The sequence below is a fragment of the Octodon degus genome, unplaced genomic scaffold (genome assembly GCF_000260255.1).
Source record: "Octodon degus isolate 3935 unplaced genomic scaffold, OctDeg1.0 scaffold00158, whole genome shotgun sequence".
Classification (NCBI taxonomy): domain Eukaryota; kingdom Metazoa; phylum Chordata; class Mammalia; order Rodentia; family Octodontidae; genus Octodon; species Octodon degus.
The window spans coordinates 595,528-615,539 of NW_004524734.1; the positions used below are offsets into that span (position 1 = coordinate 595,528).

General features: G+C 41.1%; 1 protein-coding gene across 1 annotated transcript in view; it reads left to right on the forward strand.

The window, feature by feature from the left end:
• The first annotated feature begins 288 nt into the window (after positions 1-288).
• Nwd2 (NACHT and WD repeat domain containing 2) overlaps positions 289-20,012 on the forward strand; it is a 234,604-nt gene continuing 214,880 nt past the window's right edge. The window contains exon 1 of the mRNA XM_004642633.2: positions 289-604. Coding sequence (XP_004642690.1) covers positions 454-604 — 151 coding nt within the window. The 5' untranslated portion in view covers positions 289-453. The remainder of the gene's footprint in view (positions 605-20,012) is intronic.

Below are 20,012 nucleotides of genomic sequence, written 5' to 3' on the forward strand. Positions count from 1 at the left end.
CCAGACCAACTCGGGCGCCCTCTCCCAAAGTTTGGTCGGCTCTCCTCGCCCTCAGCCCCGCCGCCTGGCGGCCCCTCTTCCCACGGAGGGCGCGGGCGGGGACATGGCCGCGGGCTCCGCCACCAGCACGGGCTCTTCCCGGCGCAAACGGGCGCCTCGCGCGTAGCCGCCGCCTCGCTGACCTCCCGCTGCCGCCGGCTGCGCTCCGAGCTCCGGCAGCCAGCGAGGGCGGTCGCCCCGGCGCGGGCGTGGGCGGTGACGCGGGCCCGGGGCCGGATGGCGGTTCTCGGCGGGGGGCCGGCGTGCGCCGAGGAGCTCGCGGACTGCGCCTCGGGCTCTAAGAGGCTCTGAGCTGCGCGGCTGCGGACGCCGACCTCGCCGAGCCGCGGAGCCGCAGGCAGGAACCCGGGAGCAGGAGGAGGTGGCCGCAGCGGCTGCTCCTCCCGGAGGGCGATGTGGCCGGCCGGCGCGGGCACCAAGCTGCCCTACCCCCGGGACTCTGCGCTCCGGCGCGCCGCGTTCTCCGGGAACCTCACGGCCCTCCCTTCTCACCTCGTGCCCGCCGGCCGCAGCGTGCGGGTCTTCATCAGCGCCAACCCTGAAGGTGAGTCCCCTCCTCGGGGTCGTGTCTGCCCGTCCTCCTGTCTGCCTGCGCGCGGGAGTCGACGCACCCCGCGTCCCCCGCGCTCCCTTCCTCCAGCTAAGGCTGCGAGCCCCGAGCGCGTGGGAATTTAATTCCGGTCACTTTGATTCTTCACTCACTTGACCGCTTGCCGCCTGACTGAAGCTAGGACGCTCATTCTCTTCCCCGGTCAAGCTAAGAAACACCGAGGCGTTACCAGGCGCCCGGGACGCTGCACCTGCCGCCACCGCCAGCACTCCCCACTCCCTTGTCTTTCTTTTCCTTTCATAGGGTTTTGTCAGATGCGAGTAAGGTAGTAGTTCCTCTCGCTTTTGCTCCAGGGCGACTTCCTGAATGGGGTTTCCCTCTCTGCCACTTATTCAGGGCAAGGCGAGATGAGCCTCTCTCCATCAAATGGGCCTCTTGCCGGTAAGATAGTAGCCTCTGCCTTGAGCGACCTAGCAGGCCAGAGTGAGCCAGAGGGCTGTGGAGGTCAAAGGGACGCACACCGCGGTGTCCAGGGACCGGCCTAGCCGGATGACCTCATCTCCTGGGCTGGGTCCCTGGGCTTGCTCCTCTTAGTCTAGAACCTGGTTTGCCCAACCGTGTCCCTGCCCAATGCAGCTAACTGGCCCTCCCTCGGTGAAAACTTGTTGATTTCTTGAGTTCACATTTAGTGGTCCAGCCGAAGGTGATCAGATTCTTGCTCTGCAGTACTTTTCAGTTCAAAGTCCTGAATATTAACTGATTTCCCCTGGGTGAGACATCTGACTGCGGCTGGCTACAGCGGCAGGAATTCTCATTTTCTTGGAACTGGTTTCCAGGAGGCTCGTTTCTGAGAGATTCCTGAATTAACTTTTTTCTGTACTCTACCAAACCCAAAGTCTAAAGGAAAAAGAAAAAAAAAGCGTACATTCAGGTGATCACTGGATAGGATCCTGTTGAAGACTTGTCGCTCCTGCTGCTCGGGAAAGCCAGTGAGCGGCAACAAAAGCAACTTTCTAGAAAATTATCATTTTCCAAAAATGGCAGTATTGAGACTTGCCAGCAAAGCTGTCATTGTGAAATAAAAATGGGAAAATAGGTAACAAGTAATAATTAATATTAGAAGGTATGTATATTTCTAGAGAAGGAATGACTGTCAGATTATCAGTTTATAACTCATTTTACAGAAATTTTAGGAAGGTGTGGTGCACTTTTCAGGAATTATTATATCCCACATACGTGTTCCAAAATTCTTACTTAAATCTGGAGTAACTATGAAGAAAGGGCTGGGGAGAAAGCTAAGTGGCATAAACGTGTGCCTCGCAAGCACAAATTCCCAAATTCAATCCTCGGTGGGGGGAGGGGGGGAGAGAAACAAAAATTAGGAGTAACTATGAAGATATGCAGCCTAATTTAAGGACTTAAAGGAATCTGCAAGTTTGTAAGAAAACATTTCACATTGAAAATGTCAGTTATCTAGGGTTTTTAAAAGTCTTATAAATAGCACTTAATCTGCTGATGCAAAGCAGTAACTGCTTTTTAAAGCAGTGAAAATTGTTATTTGTTTCCTTGCTTTGAATTTTTAATTTATATGATTAAAATAGTGCACTTACATTATTGGCTTAATATTGAATTAATATCCAAGACTAATTTGTCTTATGCCTGAAAATATCATTCTTCAGATTCCTTACTTTCTGGAAATAAAGACCTGAGGGTAAACAGGAGGGATGTGCCAGCGGTCATGGCTTTTGATTTCTGTTTTGCTGGACCTTTTCCATGCTTTTTCAAAAGACTCAAATTTTACGCAGTTTGGAAAGCCAAGGACATGTCGAAGAATGTGAAGCCTTAAAATCCTGGTAAATGCTCCATGGGAAGCACCACTTTACTGTAGGACCTTTATGGTTGCAATTTAGAAAGCAAATGGTTGTGTTTTGGTACAATCCAATCTTAGATTCCCGGCCAATACTGAAGAACCCTTCCACTGTCAAATTAAGACAAAGAACATTATCTCATGCCCTTCTTTTTTACAAGCAGAAATCCAATTTATGTTCTAAATAAAAGCTGTTTTGTGTCGAAGCCACAGAAATACTTCAAGAATCAACAAGCCTCTTGCTTAGGACTATTGGGTTTAATAGGTATTGCTTTACAAAGCTTGCATGGAATTTCCCCATCCGTAGTGAAAGTGACACGTGTATCCAGAGTGGAAAAATCAGATTTTTCTGTGTTAACTCATTTAATATCTTAATTTTCATCTCTGATACTATGAGAGTGGTGAACAAAGGGGGTTCCCCTTGTGCTAACGTTCTAAGAAGTTAAGCTACTTGCTTTAAATTCATGCAACAGAGTGAAACAGGGCAGAACTTGTGGGATACTTAGAACACCTCTTTTGGTGCTCTTTGATTAGTCTTGGTACCTGCCAGATCCTGGTAAATATCTCACACATACATGGTCAAAAGATGGCACAGATGTTGGAGACATGCTGTTTGTTCTGACAGTCAGGTTAGAAGAGTATAAACAGCTAGAAGGATACAGGACTGCCCTGACCCACTTGCTGCCACTGAGGGGCAGCTCTGTGGCATTCAAGGAAATGTTAGAATGTTCTGAACTCTAAAGGCACATTCTTGTCCTAAAGTGTATCTACCTCTGATGGATCCTTGCTACTGAAAGACCCTGGAGATGGCTGTGTGTGGGCAGGTGATAGCATTAGCCCAGATTTGCATAAATAGCTAGGCTTTGAACTTTATCTAGTCCCACCTCCCACCCAACATAAAAAAATGCCATCTGTAGCATCTTTATAATCCTTGGAAGGTTTCTAGTCACTTAACCACTGTCTGTCTGCCAGAACAGCACTTATACCTCTTTGGAAAAATGATTTTAAAACATGGAACATCCTTCATTATGATTAAATAGTCCAGATACATGGAGAGGAGAAGAACCTACATTCCTTCTAGTATCAATCAGTATTTGTTACCGTGATTCTCTCCCTGTTACTGGAGTTTCAAGGCCCTTCTCTTCCTTGCCTCTAGGCTAAACAAATTTAGGATTAAAGTGAAATCTTAATGCTGATGGAAAATTAAATACTGTTTTTGCAACTGGTCACAGACTGCGGATCTGCATCAGTCTTTATGTATAATAAATAGGACAGATTTGCTTTTGGAATTCTCCCCTTCTGTATTGTTTTAGACTTAGGGGGGAAATACTTATATTACTGTTTAATATGTGAGGTCACAGTTAACGCCCCATGTTCCATATATGTCCCTAGGGAGGTGTGACTTCATTGAGTAAGTGCTGTGTGGAACTTTCTGTAACTGTGGAAATGTCTTTTTCTGACATGGCCACGTGGCTACTGAACATTAACTAAAATGACTAAGACTATGAATTTGTGAATTCTATTTTTAATAGGTTGAAATTTAAATATGCACGTGTGAGTGCTGGTTATTTTATTGTACACAAAAGCTAGAAGTAAATAAAGATGCTAAGTAGCTTCCTATTAGCAAAGGTCAGGTTAGGCTACAAGAGTCTCAGGTCACTTTAGGTTTTACTTTGGGACCGAAAGGGGATGATTTTTTATATTTGAACTTTGCCAGATTCAGGAATTGCAAGAAATTAATGTGAACTTTTATTGGAGAATGTGGTTTTAGCGCCACATATGAGCTTTCTAGTACTGGACTCAGAATTACACAGACTTGGCCTTCCACATACTGTGAGCAAAGGATGGAACAGGGGCTCTCCACCTCCCCACCCACAGACAGAGCTGACCATTTCAAAACCTGAGGCATGGAGACAGAAGGAAGAACAACAGGATTCCTTGCAGCAATGGAAGAAGGGGCAGGGCTGCAGTGCTCAGATTCCCCTCAGCTGCAGCCTGGCTGAAGCCCCTCTTCCTCCTGCACCTGTTCAGACACATCCTCTTCTGTACCAATGAATCTTCCCCTGTGTGTCAGAAGACATTTGGAGCCGAGCAAAAGAAACCCCAAAATTTGTCCTCATGTATTTTTCTGTTCACTTTCCTGCACTGGTCATCTTTGAGAATCATACGCTTGCGCTCACAGCGCCAGTGGTTTATTGCTTTAGCTTGCATTCTGGGGGTAATAGCCAGAAAGATGTGCCTTGGAAAATTCACATGAAATCTGTCAGCGTTCATCACCATTACTTTCCTTCCTTCTCTTACCATTCTAATCATTTCCATGACTCTCTATTTTGTATTCTCTTTATGTGTAACCAAAGAAAAACACAGCCAAATATACAGGTCCGTAAATGTATAGACATACAAATACACACAGTTGTCTTGATATTCCAAGAGCATAGTTAAAATTTAAAAATCTCAAAGGAGAATTAAAAGAATCACTAAGTTGCTGTTTCATGATAAATTACATAGAATGTTTATAATTAATGAGTTATGAAACTCATTGTATCTTCTAAATCCTTAAGCAGAAATCATTCAGGCAGAAGAAAGTATCAGGTATGTGCACAGAATTGCCAGCCAGACTTCTGAGTTTAAATCCTCAATCTACTATTTAATGTACTGTTTCTTGAACAAGATGCTTGACCTCTTAGTTCTGTTTCCTAACTTGTAAAAGGAAACAATTGAAGCATCTACCTCATAGGATTATTGACTAAATAAGCTAACAGACAAAATCACATTGAAGGAAATGCTGGGCCCATGGGAAATACTGAATGTTTGCTGTGTTTTCTATTATGCTTATCATTTTGCACTAGATCCAGGCACTGTTCCTGTATGTTTATGCCAGGTATGCAGTCAATAGAGTTATACTCGTTAGAATTCAGTAGTAAGACAGAAACCACTTTAGATTTCTTGTGGAGTTAGGTGCCTCCATAAATCATTGTAAAGGCTGAAGGAGAGAGAGTCATTAGGCATTTAGGTCACATCACCAAAGCTGCCATCCAGAGGGCAGGCAGCTGTAAAAGCTACTGCCAGTATCATTGTGCCGCTGGATACTGGATAGCCGGCACCCTCTGCAGGAACACACATCTGCTGAAACTCATGTTGGCAGTCATGGCTGGTGACAGAGAAACTTCTCAGTTGCCTTTGTCCTCCAGAGCTCATGCTTGTGCCTTCCTTTGGCAGATCCAGAATTGAAGTGTTAGCTTGGCAGTATGCACATTGAGTAATTTCTAAGCTTTCATCCCTTAGAGAAAGAGAGAGAGAGAGAGAGAGAGAGAGAGAGAGAAGAGAAAAAGAAGTAATCTATATTCAACACCAAGAACCAGTATCCAGCCCAGGAGAAAGACAACACATACACCCCTTCCACCAGAAATATTCTTGAAGCACCTGCTCCACTTGGAGTACTGCTCCGTTCTTACAAGACCCGGTCTCTTCTCTTATGGAATTAATACAAAAGCCATACTTGGTGATTGTTACTCTAATGACATCACAGAACATTCAAGAAGCACCAAGGAGAGTTGTGTAAGACAGCTCAGGGTCAGGGACAGGAATTGGGAGGGCCACCAGGGCATAGAGCCTGTTGTGTATGATAATCAAATACGAGGGAAAGTGATGATGAGATCTCCACAGGGAATAGAAATAGTCTTTCTTATTCTTTAATAAGTCTTATTCTTTAGTAGTCTTTCTTATTCTTCTCTTTGAAGACATATAGGATGATATTGTGAGATGACACTATCATGACTTGGACTATAGAGATACAGCATGTATAAATAGAATCTGGCTTTACTATTTAATAAATCATCTCCATAACTTTTAACACTCTTGTTATACCATAGTGATGATTTCGTTTACCATTTTAAAAGATACCTGCAGATTTGTATCTTACTTCTTTCTCACCTATCTGTTGCTGTTTCTCAATCTATCTCAAGTAATGGTCCACATTTTGTATCTGTATATACAAAATAGTTAGGATTGGCATACAGCTACTTTCTCTAAATTCAATGAGAAGAAAGATTTGTACTAATAGTGTTTGTTGACAGGATATCATGTCTGCCTCCTGTACTATGAATAACCACTACTAAGACAACAATATGCAGTGTATGAATTATTAAAACTGTCCTACTGATTGGTTTTGAAACTGTCTCATTGCTATCTGTTTCTCAATAAAATTAATTTTTAAAAAAGTTATGGTCTAAAGCAATGACTTAGCATTTTCCATACTTCTGTGGTTGGGAATTTGGCAAAGCTTGATACTTCTCTCTCACTGGGCACTGACTGGAATCATTCATTTGTCTGTGTTTGGCTAAACGTGTGCCTTCTTGGATGGTCTGAGAGGGACCATATTTGTATGCCTGGCCCTTCTGTGCCCCTTTATGAACATCTAGGCCCCTCCTTTACCCTACCCAGAAATATTCTTGAAGCACCTGCTCCACGTGGAGTACTGCTCATCTCGCTCTCTCACTTCTCTTTCCTCTGTCTCTGCCTGTCCCTCTCTTACTCTATCTCTTTCCATAAATCTTGTCCAGGATTTATAACACAGAGTTTGGCTACAGAAGAGAAAGGAAATGTAGCTTCCAGGACTTGGGAGTCCTAGAACAGTGGTGGCAAACCTGTGGAGGGCATGCAGAATAGACCTCATTGGTACCAGGAAATATAGATGCATGCGTGGAAGGGAGGAATTCATGATGACCACAGTTGAAAACCACCCTAACCTCCACTAATGTACAGTTTATTTGACCTTTCTTTGTCATAGTTTGATTAAATGAGGGATATATCTCTCAACACATGAGAGATATATTGTACAGTGGTTTTGACACAGTGATGCAAGAAGTGTTAATAATTACTTGTTATTTCTCTTGTACTTCATGAAGATGACAAAAAACTTCCACCCTTTCTTTCTCACAAGTTCTAAACAAGTCAGTCATTTCTGAGGGGAAAAAAAGAGTGTTTTGGTATAGATCAAAATATTATTCTTTTCTGATAATGATAATGGAGCATACTGTTGTGCTTCCTCATACCAAATGGCAGAAGTCTCCATCATGCTCACTACCCAGTGGCAGCGGGAGAGCCCACAAGGCCTTCATCACATGGCCTGCCCCATGAGGCAGTGAGCCTGGGTGCAAGACCCCTGCCGAGGTGCTCTGAGGATGGACCACTTGCTAAGGGCAGCGTGAGCAGGTGGGCCAAACTTGCCTGGCCTCTTGTTTTCAGAATTTCTGTTTCTAGGCAAGGTAAGTGAGGTGATGAGCAGAGTCTTGGAAACCTTTATTTGAGAAGTCCCTGTTTAGTAAAAGTAAAGGTCCTCCACTCACTATCCACTCATTTTCTTGGCACATGCCTGTGTTCCCAGTGACAGCTACTTGGGAGGTAAAGGCAGGAGGGCTACAAGTTCAAGACCAACCTGGATACCTTTGTGAGACCTGATCCCACAATTTAAAAATGAAAATGGGTGGGGATATAGCTATGTAGTAGAGTGTCTCTGGTCTGGCCTCTAATGTTCCACAAAAACAAAATGAAAACATTCTTAAACAATAAAGTTCTTACATTGTAATTTAAGTTAGATGTCTGGTATTAAGTAATACATATTACTTCACATCAACATATCTAACATGAAGAAGAGAAGACAAATGAGCTATAAGGTATGAAAGAGAATAGGATAAGAAACTATATGCAAATATCAGAATATTTTTATAAAATAAATGCCTAGAATGGCCTTGGAAAAAGACATTTCATGTCTCTAAAAATGAGTTTTGTAAACCACTACTTTATTAGATGAATTTCTGTGCACTCATAGATAAATGAAAACTAAAACCGCAAGATAAGAACTCTGGAGAATTTCTGAAAATGGCAAATAAGGAAAATTCTAGAGCCACAGAAGATAATTAGAGTTACATAAATACAAGGTTTTTTAAAGTGAGCTGAACATGCCATTATTTGTGAAATCCTGGAAGAGCAAATCCAATTTGTTGAAAAATACTTGGTAGGGAAGGACACTGTAGTGTGCGTTTCACTGATACAGTAAAATGCCAGCAAGAAACCAGCTTTGCTCTCTGAATTTTACACAGACTTGTATGAGGCAGCTGAGGAAGAGCTGCAATGATGGCGTGCAAGCGATGCAAATTGTCTGTTTACACACATAGACCGGGTATAATAAACTAGCCAGTTTCAAGTTCTTTTCAACTCAAAAGCATTCTTTCAAATTTTGATCAGGTGATTTAAGTCAATGTGTGACATACTGGTGACTTCAATGACTGCAAAAGCAACTAAGTTACTGTGTAGAATCAACCTGGAAGAAAATACAGTAACATTAACTTAAACACATTAACATCACTGCTTCAAAGCTTTCACTTCCGACACTTCCGTGGAGACCAAACAAGACTCATTGTACAAGTTGAAAGTGTATTGTTGAATACCTAATTAGAAAAAGGAATTATGTGATAGAAAATTAATAAAAAATGAAAAACTGCAGCTTTAGATGCAATTCAAAGAGAATATGAACACCCCCTTCTAATAAAATACCTCCCTGAAATCTCATTTTTAACCCTCAATATTTCAAAGAATCTTACGTGGTACACACTTGGGAAGCAAAGCACAGATGATAGGTGTCTTATTCCCAAAATAATTACAGAATTTAGCTCAAAAATAATACTGTGAACTTGAAAGAGTATCCCTCATCCTCCTTGACATAGTCTGGTACAGCAGTGGCAAACCTACAGTACTTGTGCTGCTTTGGGCTGTCTGTATTATTGACAGTTATAGATGTTCCCTGTCCTTGTTCTGTTACATATAGTATCATTCAGATAGGTGCTTGCAAATGAATGTTTTTCCTTCAGATTTTATTCTCAGCACTGGCTGCAGTGTTTATTGAATTCCCATTGTGTACTTACAAACTCTTAGCTGATTGGTTTGGATAGTTGCAAAAGAGAAGATATTTATGCTGCCACCTGCATTCTTTTGGCTCTACCTAAGACTCAGGGTAAGGGGTACTATTCAAAAACATAAATCCTGTGTTTGTGAAAGGCATATTTACAGGCAATGTTGACTGGAATCAGAGTCTTTATCTGATGGTCCAGTCAGACGTTCAAATCTATCCAAGGGGAAAGATCAAGATGGGTTGGTTCTAGCAAATGATCTGTTTTCTGTAGTGATGGCACTAGGAGAAGTAACCCAACTATTGGGAATGAGAGCAAGTCCATATTCAAAAGAAGAAACCATTTTTGAAAACAAATCAAGTGGTAACAGAAAGTCTGATAAAACTTAAAAGGCTACTAGCAAGTGAGCAAATGTGTACTGAAAACTTTTTATCTTCCCTAAATATGATAAATAACTATAGATTTTACTCAGACAAGAACTCAAAATTTAAGATCAAAATTTGTTAAAAGCTTTGGGCCATAGCTATAGGGATTACAAGTGGTTGGTAATTTCTCAAAAACATTGTTTTACAAAGCATAGCATGAAGTGTGTTCTGAGCAGGTGCAGAGTGTGGAAGTATTGAGCACAGACTTTCATTCTGAAGTGGGACTTTTGGAAAACTTAGGGAAGTGGAGAGCATCTGGCAAGACAAAAGGATCCCATCCCCACTCATACAGGAGGACTGAAGCACTGTCAGTATGTAAGTCTGCTCTCGGGATCAGCACCGAAGGCTGGAGCTGCTACCTGGGTAATATGTTCCTGAGGCAGTGCGCTGGGATAGGAATGGTACTGAGCCTTCCCTGGCCAAGACTGCCGTTGGTCCCAAGGAATGGTAACAGCCACCATTACAGGTTGCAAAAGGTGTGGTTCCAGGTGTATCAGTGAATGGATATAGGACTGTGAAGGAGGACGCATTATTCTGTAAGAAAAAAGAATTCAGAACAATATTTGAAAGATGAGAAAAATTTCATTGTTTATAATAATTAAATGGGCCAGAGATGTTCCACAGAAAGTGACTACTGAATTTCCTGGGAAGTCAGCTTAAGCCTCTCTTCCAAATCAGTAGAAGCCCCCTGGAATTCTTTGTAGGGAAGGATAAGGAGTTGTATTCAGACTCAGCAGGAAACAGTGCATTGATTTATTAGTAATATCTGCTGTGGACTGAGTGGTGTAGACATGTTCCAGTTTGTGTAGCATGCCCATGAGAGGGACGAAGCAGCAGGAGCAAGAAGAGGGAGAAAGCTTGTGTTTTGTTTCATCTAGTTAAAGCAGAGAGGAAAATTCGGTGTGAAATGAAAATATTTTGTCCAAGAAATAAGAAGCAAGAAATTTTCTTGTTCAAATGGCAGGACTGTAGAATAAAAGCTTTCTTATAGGGAGAAAATTTTGTTGAAATAAGTAAGTAGACTGCAAATCTTACTGGAAGAGCTACAGAAAAAGACTGGATACAGAAAGAGATCATGTGTGAAAAAGAAAGTTAGCCAAAGAGGTCAAAAGCTAAAATGCTTTTTAAAATGAAATTATGCTAAGAACATTGAAAAAGAAGACATTAAAATAAAAGACCAGAGTTGACCAAATAGCTCAGCAGATTAAAGCACCTGCAAACAGGTGCAGGGGCCAGGGGTTCGATCCCGGGGGCCCCCGGGGCACACTGAGATGGCAATTGAGACTGGGTGTGGTGGTGTGCGCCTGTGCACACCTGTAATCCCAGCTACTGGGAATCTGTAGACAGAAGAATCACTATGAGTCCAACCTATGCAGTGAGACCCTGAACACCCTGTAGTCCCTTCCTTAAAAGTACAGAATTAAATACATAGCAGTCCCTTTTAAGCCCAGTTCTCTGTTCATAAGCCTAAATGATTTATTCTTTTAGTTCTTTTTATGTTACTATAATAAAATACACAAGGCCTTGTAATTTTTAAAGAAAGGACATTTATTTAGCTCATGCCAGCATCTGTTTGACATCAGGCATGGCAGATGGAATCATGCCAGGAGCTTGTGCAAGAGGGAGAGACAAATGGGTGAGATAGGAGTCCAGAGAGTCAGGGGCCAGGCTTGCTCTTTGTACGTCACCGTGCCATCATGGGAACTAATGGCGCCCATGATAATTGTATTCATCTGTTCCAAGGACGATGCCCCCAATGACCTAATTATTCTCTATTCACCTCCATCCTTTTAAAGATTTCACCACCTTCAATCATCACCTCACGGAGCTGGGAGATAGCTCAGTGGTCTAAGCACCTGCCTGGCAAGTGCAATGACCCGGGTTCAGTCTCTAGTACTGCATGTCATGCTGGCTCCACTCACCTTTCTGTCCACTGAAACCAGGAGTGGTGGTGCACCCCTGCAATCCCAGTGCTGAGGAGGCTGAGACAGGATGATTGCTGAGAGTCCAAGCTGCATAGCAAGACACTGTACCAAATAAGTAAAATAAAGAAATGGTTTTTAAAAAAAAAAAAATAATCACCTCATGGGGTCCAGGCTTCCAATGCATGACCCTTTAGGGAAACTCTCAAACCATATCTACACTATCATCTTCATATGAAATCAATTATAATAACAGTACAGGAAAGAGCAAAAGGATCCAGAGCTTTTCTCTTCTAAGAAGCTGTGGTTTGAAGCTATTATTGTTAAGGGCATGGGAGATAAAGCCATTCTTAGGAAATAACATAAATTGAAGAAATCACTGCTAAACAAGAAATCCTATAAGGTGTTAGATTCTTACAGTACGGCCCTCAAGGTTTTGGGAAGCCCTGTGAAGAAGTGGGGTGAGTCTGGTCTGTAGCTCAGTGTCAGGTGAGCACAACACTCATCAATACAAGGAGCTAGGAAAACAACTAGACTTCATCTCTGACTTCTTTTGGAGTCAGCTTCCGTGACTACGTTGATCAACAGACTAAAATGGCACAACTCATTTCTTAGGCTCATGCTTCTCCAAATTGGCCATTTGCAATTTATCTTTTGACATAATTGCTCTTAGAACCCTGCCACTCCCCGGAGAGACCCCTTGGAGAGGTGCAGTAGCCAACTCCACCTTGTCCACAAGGGAAAGCTGTGGTCTCAGGAGTGGATCTGTACCCCTAGCTGAGCTGTCCTGGGTGACTGACACTGTGTGGATCAGAAACTAGGCAGCCGCAAATCCCTACCCACTCTGCGGACTCAAAATGATGGTGGTTGTTTTAAGTTTGGGTGTGTTAATGCAGCAACTGATGAATGAAATGAATAAAATAAACAGGGTGTAGCTGTTAATAAAACAGTATCAGGGGTAAGAACAGGGCTCGAATTCCAAGATTTATGGTAAACCTAAGTATGCTTCTCCAGCTTCATTTCTTTTCAGAAAATTAGAAATAATTATCGTTAACTCACAAGTTGTGAAAAAGAAAGAAATACCACAGCACCTAGAGCAATTTCCAAAAGACAGCAAGGGCTCACACAGTACAGGATTGATCTTGAGAAAAGCCCCAGAGAGTAGTTATATGGACCACACAGAAATAAGAATTGCTTCAAAAAGTTTCACCCTAAAACTATGGATCATTATTCCTAAATTATGCTCCCACATAATCATGTATACTTTTAGATAGAAGAGACCACATAAAACATCACACATATAAAAAATAGTTTAAGACAAGACTATCAATTCAGTCCAAGCTTTAATGTATTAAGGTAAACAAGTTATAGCTGTGATACTGGAGAAACTAATCTTTTTCAAAAGTTACATAATAAAAATGCAACTCTTTCTGAAGCAATAGATAACAGAGTTCAAAAAAATAACATAATAAAAGCACTTAGACTTTCTAATGTTAGCTGTACTAATCTTTTATTTTAAAAGTCATGACTTCTTTCACATAGAATTCCTCGTAATGTTGCTTTAAGCCTAGATGAAGGCTCACATTCCATTTTTCTGGCTTCTGTTAATCTTTTAGACTGTACTGTATGATTGACTTGCTGCGGGTGACCTAAGGAGTGTGTATAGAACAGATATTTCATGTCAAAAGAACACTAGGTGATTTTTAAAAAGCAGCTGCCATAGTCTACAAAGAGTTTCAAAGCAAATATCATACGTAGATCAAAAGCTATGTTAATTTCAAGTGATTGCCACTGCAGGATGACTGAGTCAACTCTTAAGGTAAACTGGTGATTTGTATGATACGCCTGTCATGGTTCCTGTATATTCATTTTATAATGAGAAAAGAATACTGTGTTCCTAAGGGTGTGGATATTTGGAGGAAGAGAAAGATGGGACAGAGATGGCTCTGTTTATGGACTCCAATAGATGGGTTATGAATCTACAAAGGGTTGAGCAGTCATTTAATTATTGATTCTATCTGGCACATCACAGTAGAATAGAATGAGGGGGAAGGCCCAAACATCCGGGAGTTTTGAAATACAAAATGGCTTATGTTATTAAGTTTAGAGCTTGGTACCACTTGAAAAGAGTTAGATATTGGCACAGTACAACCCTTGTGGAAGCAGAGACAGCATTCTTGGTGTTATCACATGGACAAAGACCAGGAACTGCTTTCCCACATGCACCCAGGATGCTTTTCTGAGGAAAAAGAAATTTGGGGTTTCACTAAAACCTTTGATTCTTTTATTGAGACTTCTTTTGAAAAAATTAACACTCATTCTCTGGCCTTTGTGCTTCTTGTCCAATTTTGTTATTCTTTGTATCCCTTTTTGCTTTTGGAGAACCTGGGTATCTGGACTGTATCAAAGGGAGAAAAAGATTTAATGTTTGTTGATGTCATCAGTAAGATTGAAAGTGACTGTGCCCTGGAGGCAGCACAGTCGGGTGCAGGCATCATGTTCCCCACTGAGCACTTGTTGACTTGTTGACATTTATATGTGTGTGAGTTTCTTCTGTTTCTCAGCCTGCATGCCCCGATGTCCATGGTATGAGTTTTTATTGTGCTTAAAACTTTTGCAAATGCAGAAGACTCAAACTGCCACATAAACTAATATTAAGTCCTTAGATTACAGTGTAATTAACTGATATTTCACACATAAAATAAATGCCTAAGAAATATTTGTTGAATTTTTAAAAGCCATTAGAGAAAGGAAAAGACAAGAATGGGATACAAGGTTCTCCTGATGACCTGACTCCTGATATTGCTGTAGAGCTTGTTACCACCTGTACCAACTATAGTTCACAAATCTCACCCCTGGGCTTTTCATGACCATATATGTGTCCCTTTGCACCACACTGATAGGGCATTACCCAGAGTACAAGTAGATCCCCAGGAAAGATCAGAGACCAGCCTAACATTTCTACCCCAAGAGTCAAGAGATCCCAGTCAGCCGCTCTCCATGGTATAGTGCCTCACATCTTACGTTACTGTAGCCCAAAAGGGAGAGAAGAATTAAAGGAGAAGGATACTTCCTACCATCCAGCCAAACAGGAATTAGGGGTAAGGTGTTTACGAAATTTGACTGTGAAGTCTTCAATTTGCATGCATTTCTCACAAAAACAAAAAGAAACAAATGCTGCTAGTACTGCGGACAAATAGCTTGATTTTCAAGAGTGTTAGGAACATGCCACATCATAAAATGTTACAACATTTTATGGAATGTTTCATTTTGTATTCCACTTGAAGCACACAGTCAAGCTTGGAAAATAGCCATTTAAAAGTTGGAGAGATTAAAGAGATTTTTGTAAATGTTTTGTCCTAGAGTGCTTTCTCCTTGTTTTCTAATAGCTTATGTTAATAAAATGAACGTCTTCCATATTCTGTTCAGATGGTAGCTCTGTAACGATGGCCATTCAGTCTGAGATTCTTTTTCCACATCTGCAGGATGAAGTATTTGAAAAATAGAATCTCTCTGTGGTCTCTTACAACTGTAACTCTGCATTATTCTTTTCTCTGAAACTCCCTAGCCATGCCATTATGCTTTCTTTTCATGGAAAGAAAGAAGCATGAGTTCTGGCATTTCTTCCTGACTCTGGAATGCATTTATTCAGTTATCCAAAAGAAAGCAATACCATCGCCTGTCCTCCTTTCCCCAGAAGTTAATCATGAGAATGGATGTGAAAGTACTTCCAGCATAACAAGGGCCCTGGCAAAGTTAGTAGAAAACATTCCCAGGAGGAAAAGGACCTTTCAAAATATTCCTTATTACAATTGGAAAGTGGTGAGTCTCCCTTTTGCAGGCCCCCACTGTATTTCTTTGATTGCATACTTTTACAGTTGTACATAAGACATCTCTTCATGCATCTTAAAAATGGAAATAAAAATCCTGGAATGTCTGAATAAGACAGTAAGTACTCAAGACCTTTTGTTTAGCCGTACAGATGAGAGTTTCGTGTTGATTTTCAAAACTCACTGGAATTTGTGATAAGGAAATTGATGTGAGCTAACAAATAGAAGTGTTTGAATTTCTACCGTGAATAGGAATTATGGGCACAATACAACACAAGAAATTGACTAGAGAACAGTAGGGGTTAAAGTTCAGACTTTGCTTGGAAACACAAGGTTTGAGATCTTCATTTGTGCCATTTTCTGACTTGTTAACCAAAAACAAATCACTTACCTTCTTGAATCTTCAATTTAATTGTTGATAAAGTTGAAAATATTTTGTAATTTTATGAGAATGCAATATCACATGCTTGGCACAATGAGCTTTCATGAAGTGTTAGCGAGAGTTATTACTGTTGTTATTATTAGCTCCATTATTTCCTCACATAGGAGATGCTAACAGCTTGTTTAATAAGGAGGAGACATCAAACCGGGCTGAAGCAAATGACAGTTGTTGTAGTTTATATCTAAATGTCCCCTGAGAGTCTCGTGTGCTCAGAGGCAGGGCTTCAGGAATGGGGACACCAAAGCTAACTTGCTGTTAGGGGGCGGGACCTGGATGGAAGGAGTAGGTCCCTGGGAGCATGACCTGGAGAGATATATCTCCCTTCTTGACTCCCCTTTTCCCTCTGCTCCCCGGCCACCATGATGGGAGCAGCTATTCACACATTATGTCCTGCTGCCATACTGTTTTTACCTTAGTGTCAGCTGGTAATGGACTATAAACGTGAGCCATTGTAAACCTTTCCTCTTTTAAGTTGCAGGTGTAAGGTGTCAGTAATGGGAAAGTGGCTGAGGCAGATTTTAGTTCTAGAGAAGTGAAATCATTGCTGCGACTGTGTATGACCCTATGGTTTCAAAGCCCTTGGAATTAGTTACTAGGAGGGATTTTGAAAAGCATGGAAATGCTAGCTACAGAATCCCTAGAATGCTGTGAGCTGATGTTAGTGAGAGATTCTGGTCAGGGCCCAAAATAATACTGACAGAAATGCAGACAGTAAACTAAAGACCAAGTTCAGAAGGTTTCATTTGAGAAAAGGGAGTCTATTGGAAGTCAGACTTGAGACTGTGTGTCCAACTTTGGCAGTAAATGTATCTGTGTTTTTGCTTATGTCCTGAAGAGATAGGAACTTTGCAAGAAATAGGAATCAAGGGCAGCAGATTAATCTGGTGGAGGAAATTTCAAACCATCCCAGTGGTCAGTCTGTGGTGTGGGGACTGCTCTTGCTTTTAGCAAGCTTTACACTGAAAAGGAACAGCAAAAAATCAAGTTGAATAATTTGAAAAATTTGCTGATGACCAGAAAAAAATGCACCTATAAAATTGGAACCTGTAAAACTTTGGCCTAGGACAACTTGGTTGCTGAAAAATTAATAAGAAAGAATCCAAAGGAAACACACACCAAATAATTCCCAAGACCCAATATGTGGAACTCCCATGATTCCATGGGATGAGTAAAAGGATACATGCACCACGATGAGCTCACTGCTGTGGTTTTCATCACAGTATTCTATCTTCTGTCTCCTGGGGAGTACTATTGTTTTCTCTTTTACTTGGCACAACCTTTCTCTACAGAGCCACTTTCTCACTTACCTTTCACTTTTAATTTTCCTACATCAAATAAACTTTGCCACTGTTTTAAAAAGACTCCAAGTACCTTTTAATCAAGACTAGAAAAGGATGCTTAAAGGGAGTCCCCTCAAGACCCTGCCCTTTTTACTGCAAAAGTAAAAGACTGCTTGTTTAAGAAGAGAGACCTGGGGGGCCTAGCTCATTCAAGGATAACTATGACAAAGTTTCCTGAGCTGAGCTATTCAGTCACTCAGAGGTCTCTGCAGTCATAATCTAAGGGGGTTACGACACTGCTTGACCTGGTGGCAGACATTGGCATCATCCATGTGGTGCTGGTTTTACAGAGATGCAGAATATAAGTGTTGGGGAATCAAGGAGACTTCCATCCAGACTTTAGAAAAAGTCCTGGAATGCCAGGCAGTGTGCCCTGAGAGGGCAATGAAAAATCTATGAGAGTAAAGGCAAAATTGCAATAGAGGCATCAAGAAGTTGGAAATATGAGAAACATGGAAAACCAGTGAGGAAAAGCTCAGGCAGTGAGCAGAGCCCCCCCAAGAGAGAAGCCATGCGGAGTGCGACCAGCAAAGCCCTAGGGGAAATTCTGCCCAAGCCCTTTGGTGTTTACACCTCTTCACCACAGCTTTCCCCAGACGCTGGACACATAACTAATTGATGTTTGCTTTTCTTGTTTTGGCTCCATTCCTTTCCATCTCCCTGTTCATCCCATTGGTAATGGGAAGGTCTTCCCCATACTGTTATATCCAACCAATGTTTAATTTTGATATTTTGCAAAAGCTCACAGCTAAGAGTTTCCCCTCAGTCTCAGAGGACTTTTTAGCAGTGCTGAAACTGTTCAGACTGTGGCGACTCTTAGAAATGGATTAAGTGCATTTTGCATAAAGTCTCATGCAAATGAGACACAGGGGTCAAAACTAGAGAGTCATAAGTCCTTACAGAATATGGAGACAAAAATTTTTAAAATGAAAAATATTTAAAGAATATGAATAAACAATTGCATATTTTTACACAGAAATTTAGAAATCTAACCACATACAGCATTGTAGCAGGACAGTCCTGTGACTTTTTTTTTCTTTTTCTCGTGTCTTTTTTTCATTTACTATCCATTTTTTAAAAAAAAACTTTTACTTGTGAGACAGTATGGTAATAATTGATATGTCATGACAAGCAGTACATATTTAGAAGACTAGAATGACAGATATTCCAAGCATGACCCTTTTATTACACATTGCTATCTTCAGTGCAGTTGCTGGGTTCACAGGGATCAGCATGTATAGTCAGTCAGGGTGAGAATCCTACCAATTAACTGATAGCTTCAAAAACCTGCTGATGTTTCTCAGGATCATGGCCTTGCCCATCTTGTGCCTATAAATGTATGGCTTTGTCCCTGTCCTGTTTCCCAGCTTTTCTCCTTGCCCTCTCCTCTTTGTCCAATCCTCAAGTTCTTGCTTTCCTTCTAGTTGTGTTATACTTTTCTATTTGTATTTCTTTTGAGTTCTTATACTAGGGAGACTATACTATATTTACACATGTGGGTCTGGTTTATTTCACTTATGAGTATATCTTCAAGTGGTATCCACTTAAATACAAATATTTCAAGTTTATCATTCTTATAGCTGAGTAACACTCCATTGTATAAAAACATCACATTTTTTTCAACCATTCTTCATGTGACAGGCATCTTGGTTATTTCCAAGATTTGGCTATCACAAATTGTGCTGCTATAAATAGGTACACATGTATCACTATGATATGACGTTTTCAGTTCCTCCGGGAAAATTCACAGTAGGGGGATAGCTGGCTTGAATGGGATTTCCAGTCCTAGATTCTTAAGAAGTCTCCACACTGATTTTCGTAACGCTTGCACCAGTCTACATTCCCACCAGCAGTAGAGGATTTCCTTTTCCCCACAGCCTCTCCAACATTTGTTTTTGGTTGATTTGTTCATGATAGCCATTCTTTCTGGGGTGAGATGGTATCTCAGTGTTGTTTTAATTTGCATTTCATGGCTAGTGATGTGAAGCATTTTTCATATATTTATTCACTTCTTTAATTTCATCCTCTGAGAAGTGTGTGTTCATCTCAGACGCCCATTTCTGCATTAGGTCATTAAATTTGGGGGCCCTAATGTTTTTTAGTTCTTTACAAATTCTAGAAGAGAATTTGTAAGAGAAGACCTTTGTCTGAGTACTTATTATTTAAATATTTTTCATTTTTAAAATTTTTATCTCCATATTCTGTAGGGACTTAATGTTTAACATATCAATACTTGACGGAAAATACCTGTTCCATGTTATACCTAAGATGTTTGATATTCAGACAGATAATGAAGTTAAACCCAACTTCATAAGATGTAGGGTAATAATAAGCTTCTCTTCTGGAGGGTTAACAACCTAAGTTTGGAGGCCAAAATTAGAGAAATAGAAGGGCTGCAAGGACAGCCAACATTTTGATCATTGCCTTTCAAGTTCAGTGAAGACTCAGGACATAGGAAAACCTTTACTGTAACATCATGTAACTCAGTGGTGTCCCAAATTTTCTGATCAAGGAGATTATGGGGCCACCGAGCAACGTGATCGATAATGTAGAGTGTGACTAAGGAGAGTCACATGGAGAGAAAATATTCTCTCAGGCTTTCACAGGGAGCAAATTGGTCAAGCAATGGCTGTGACACGTCCACATGGCTGACACTGACAAAGGATCT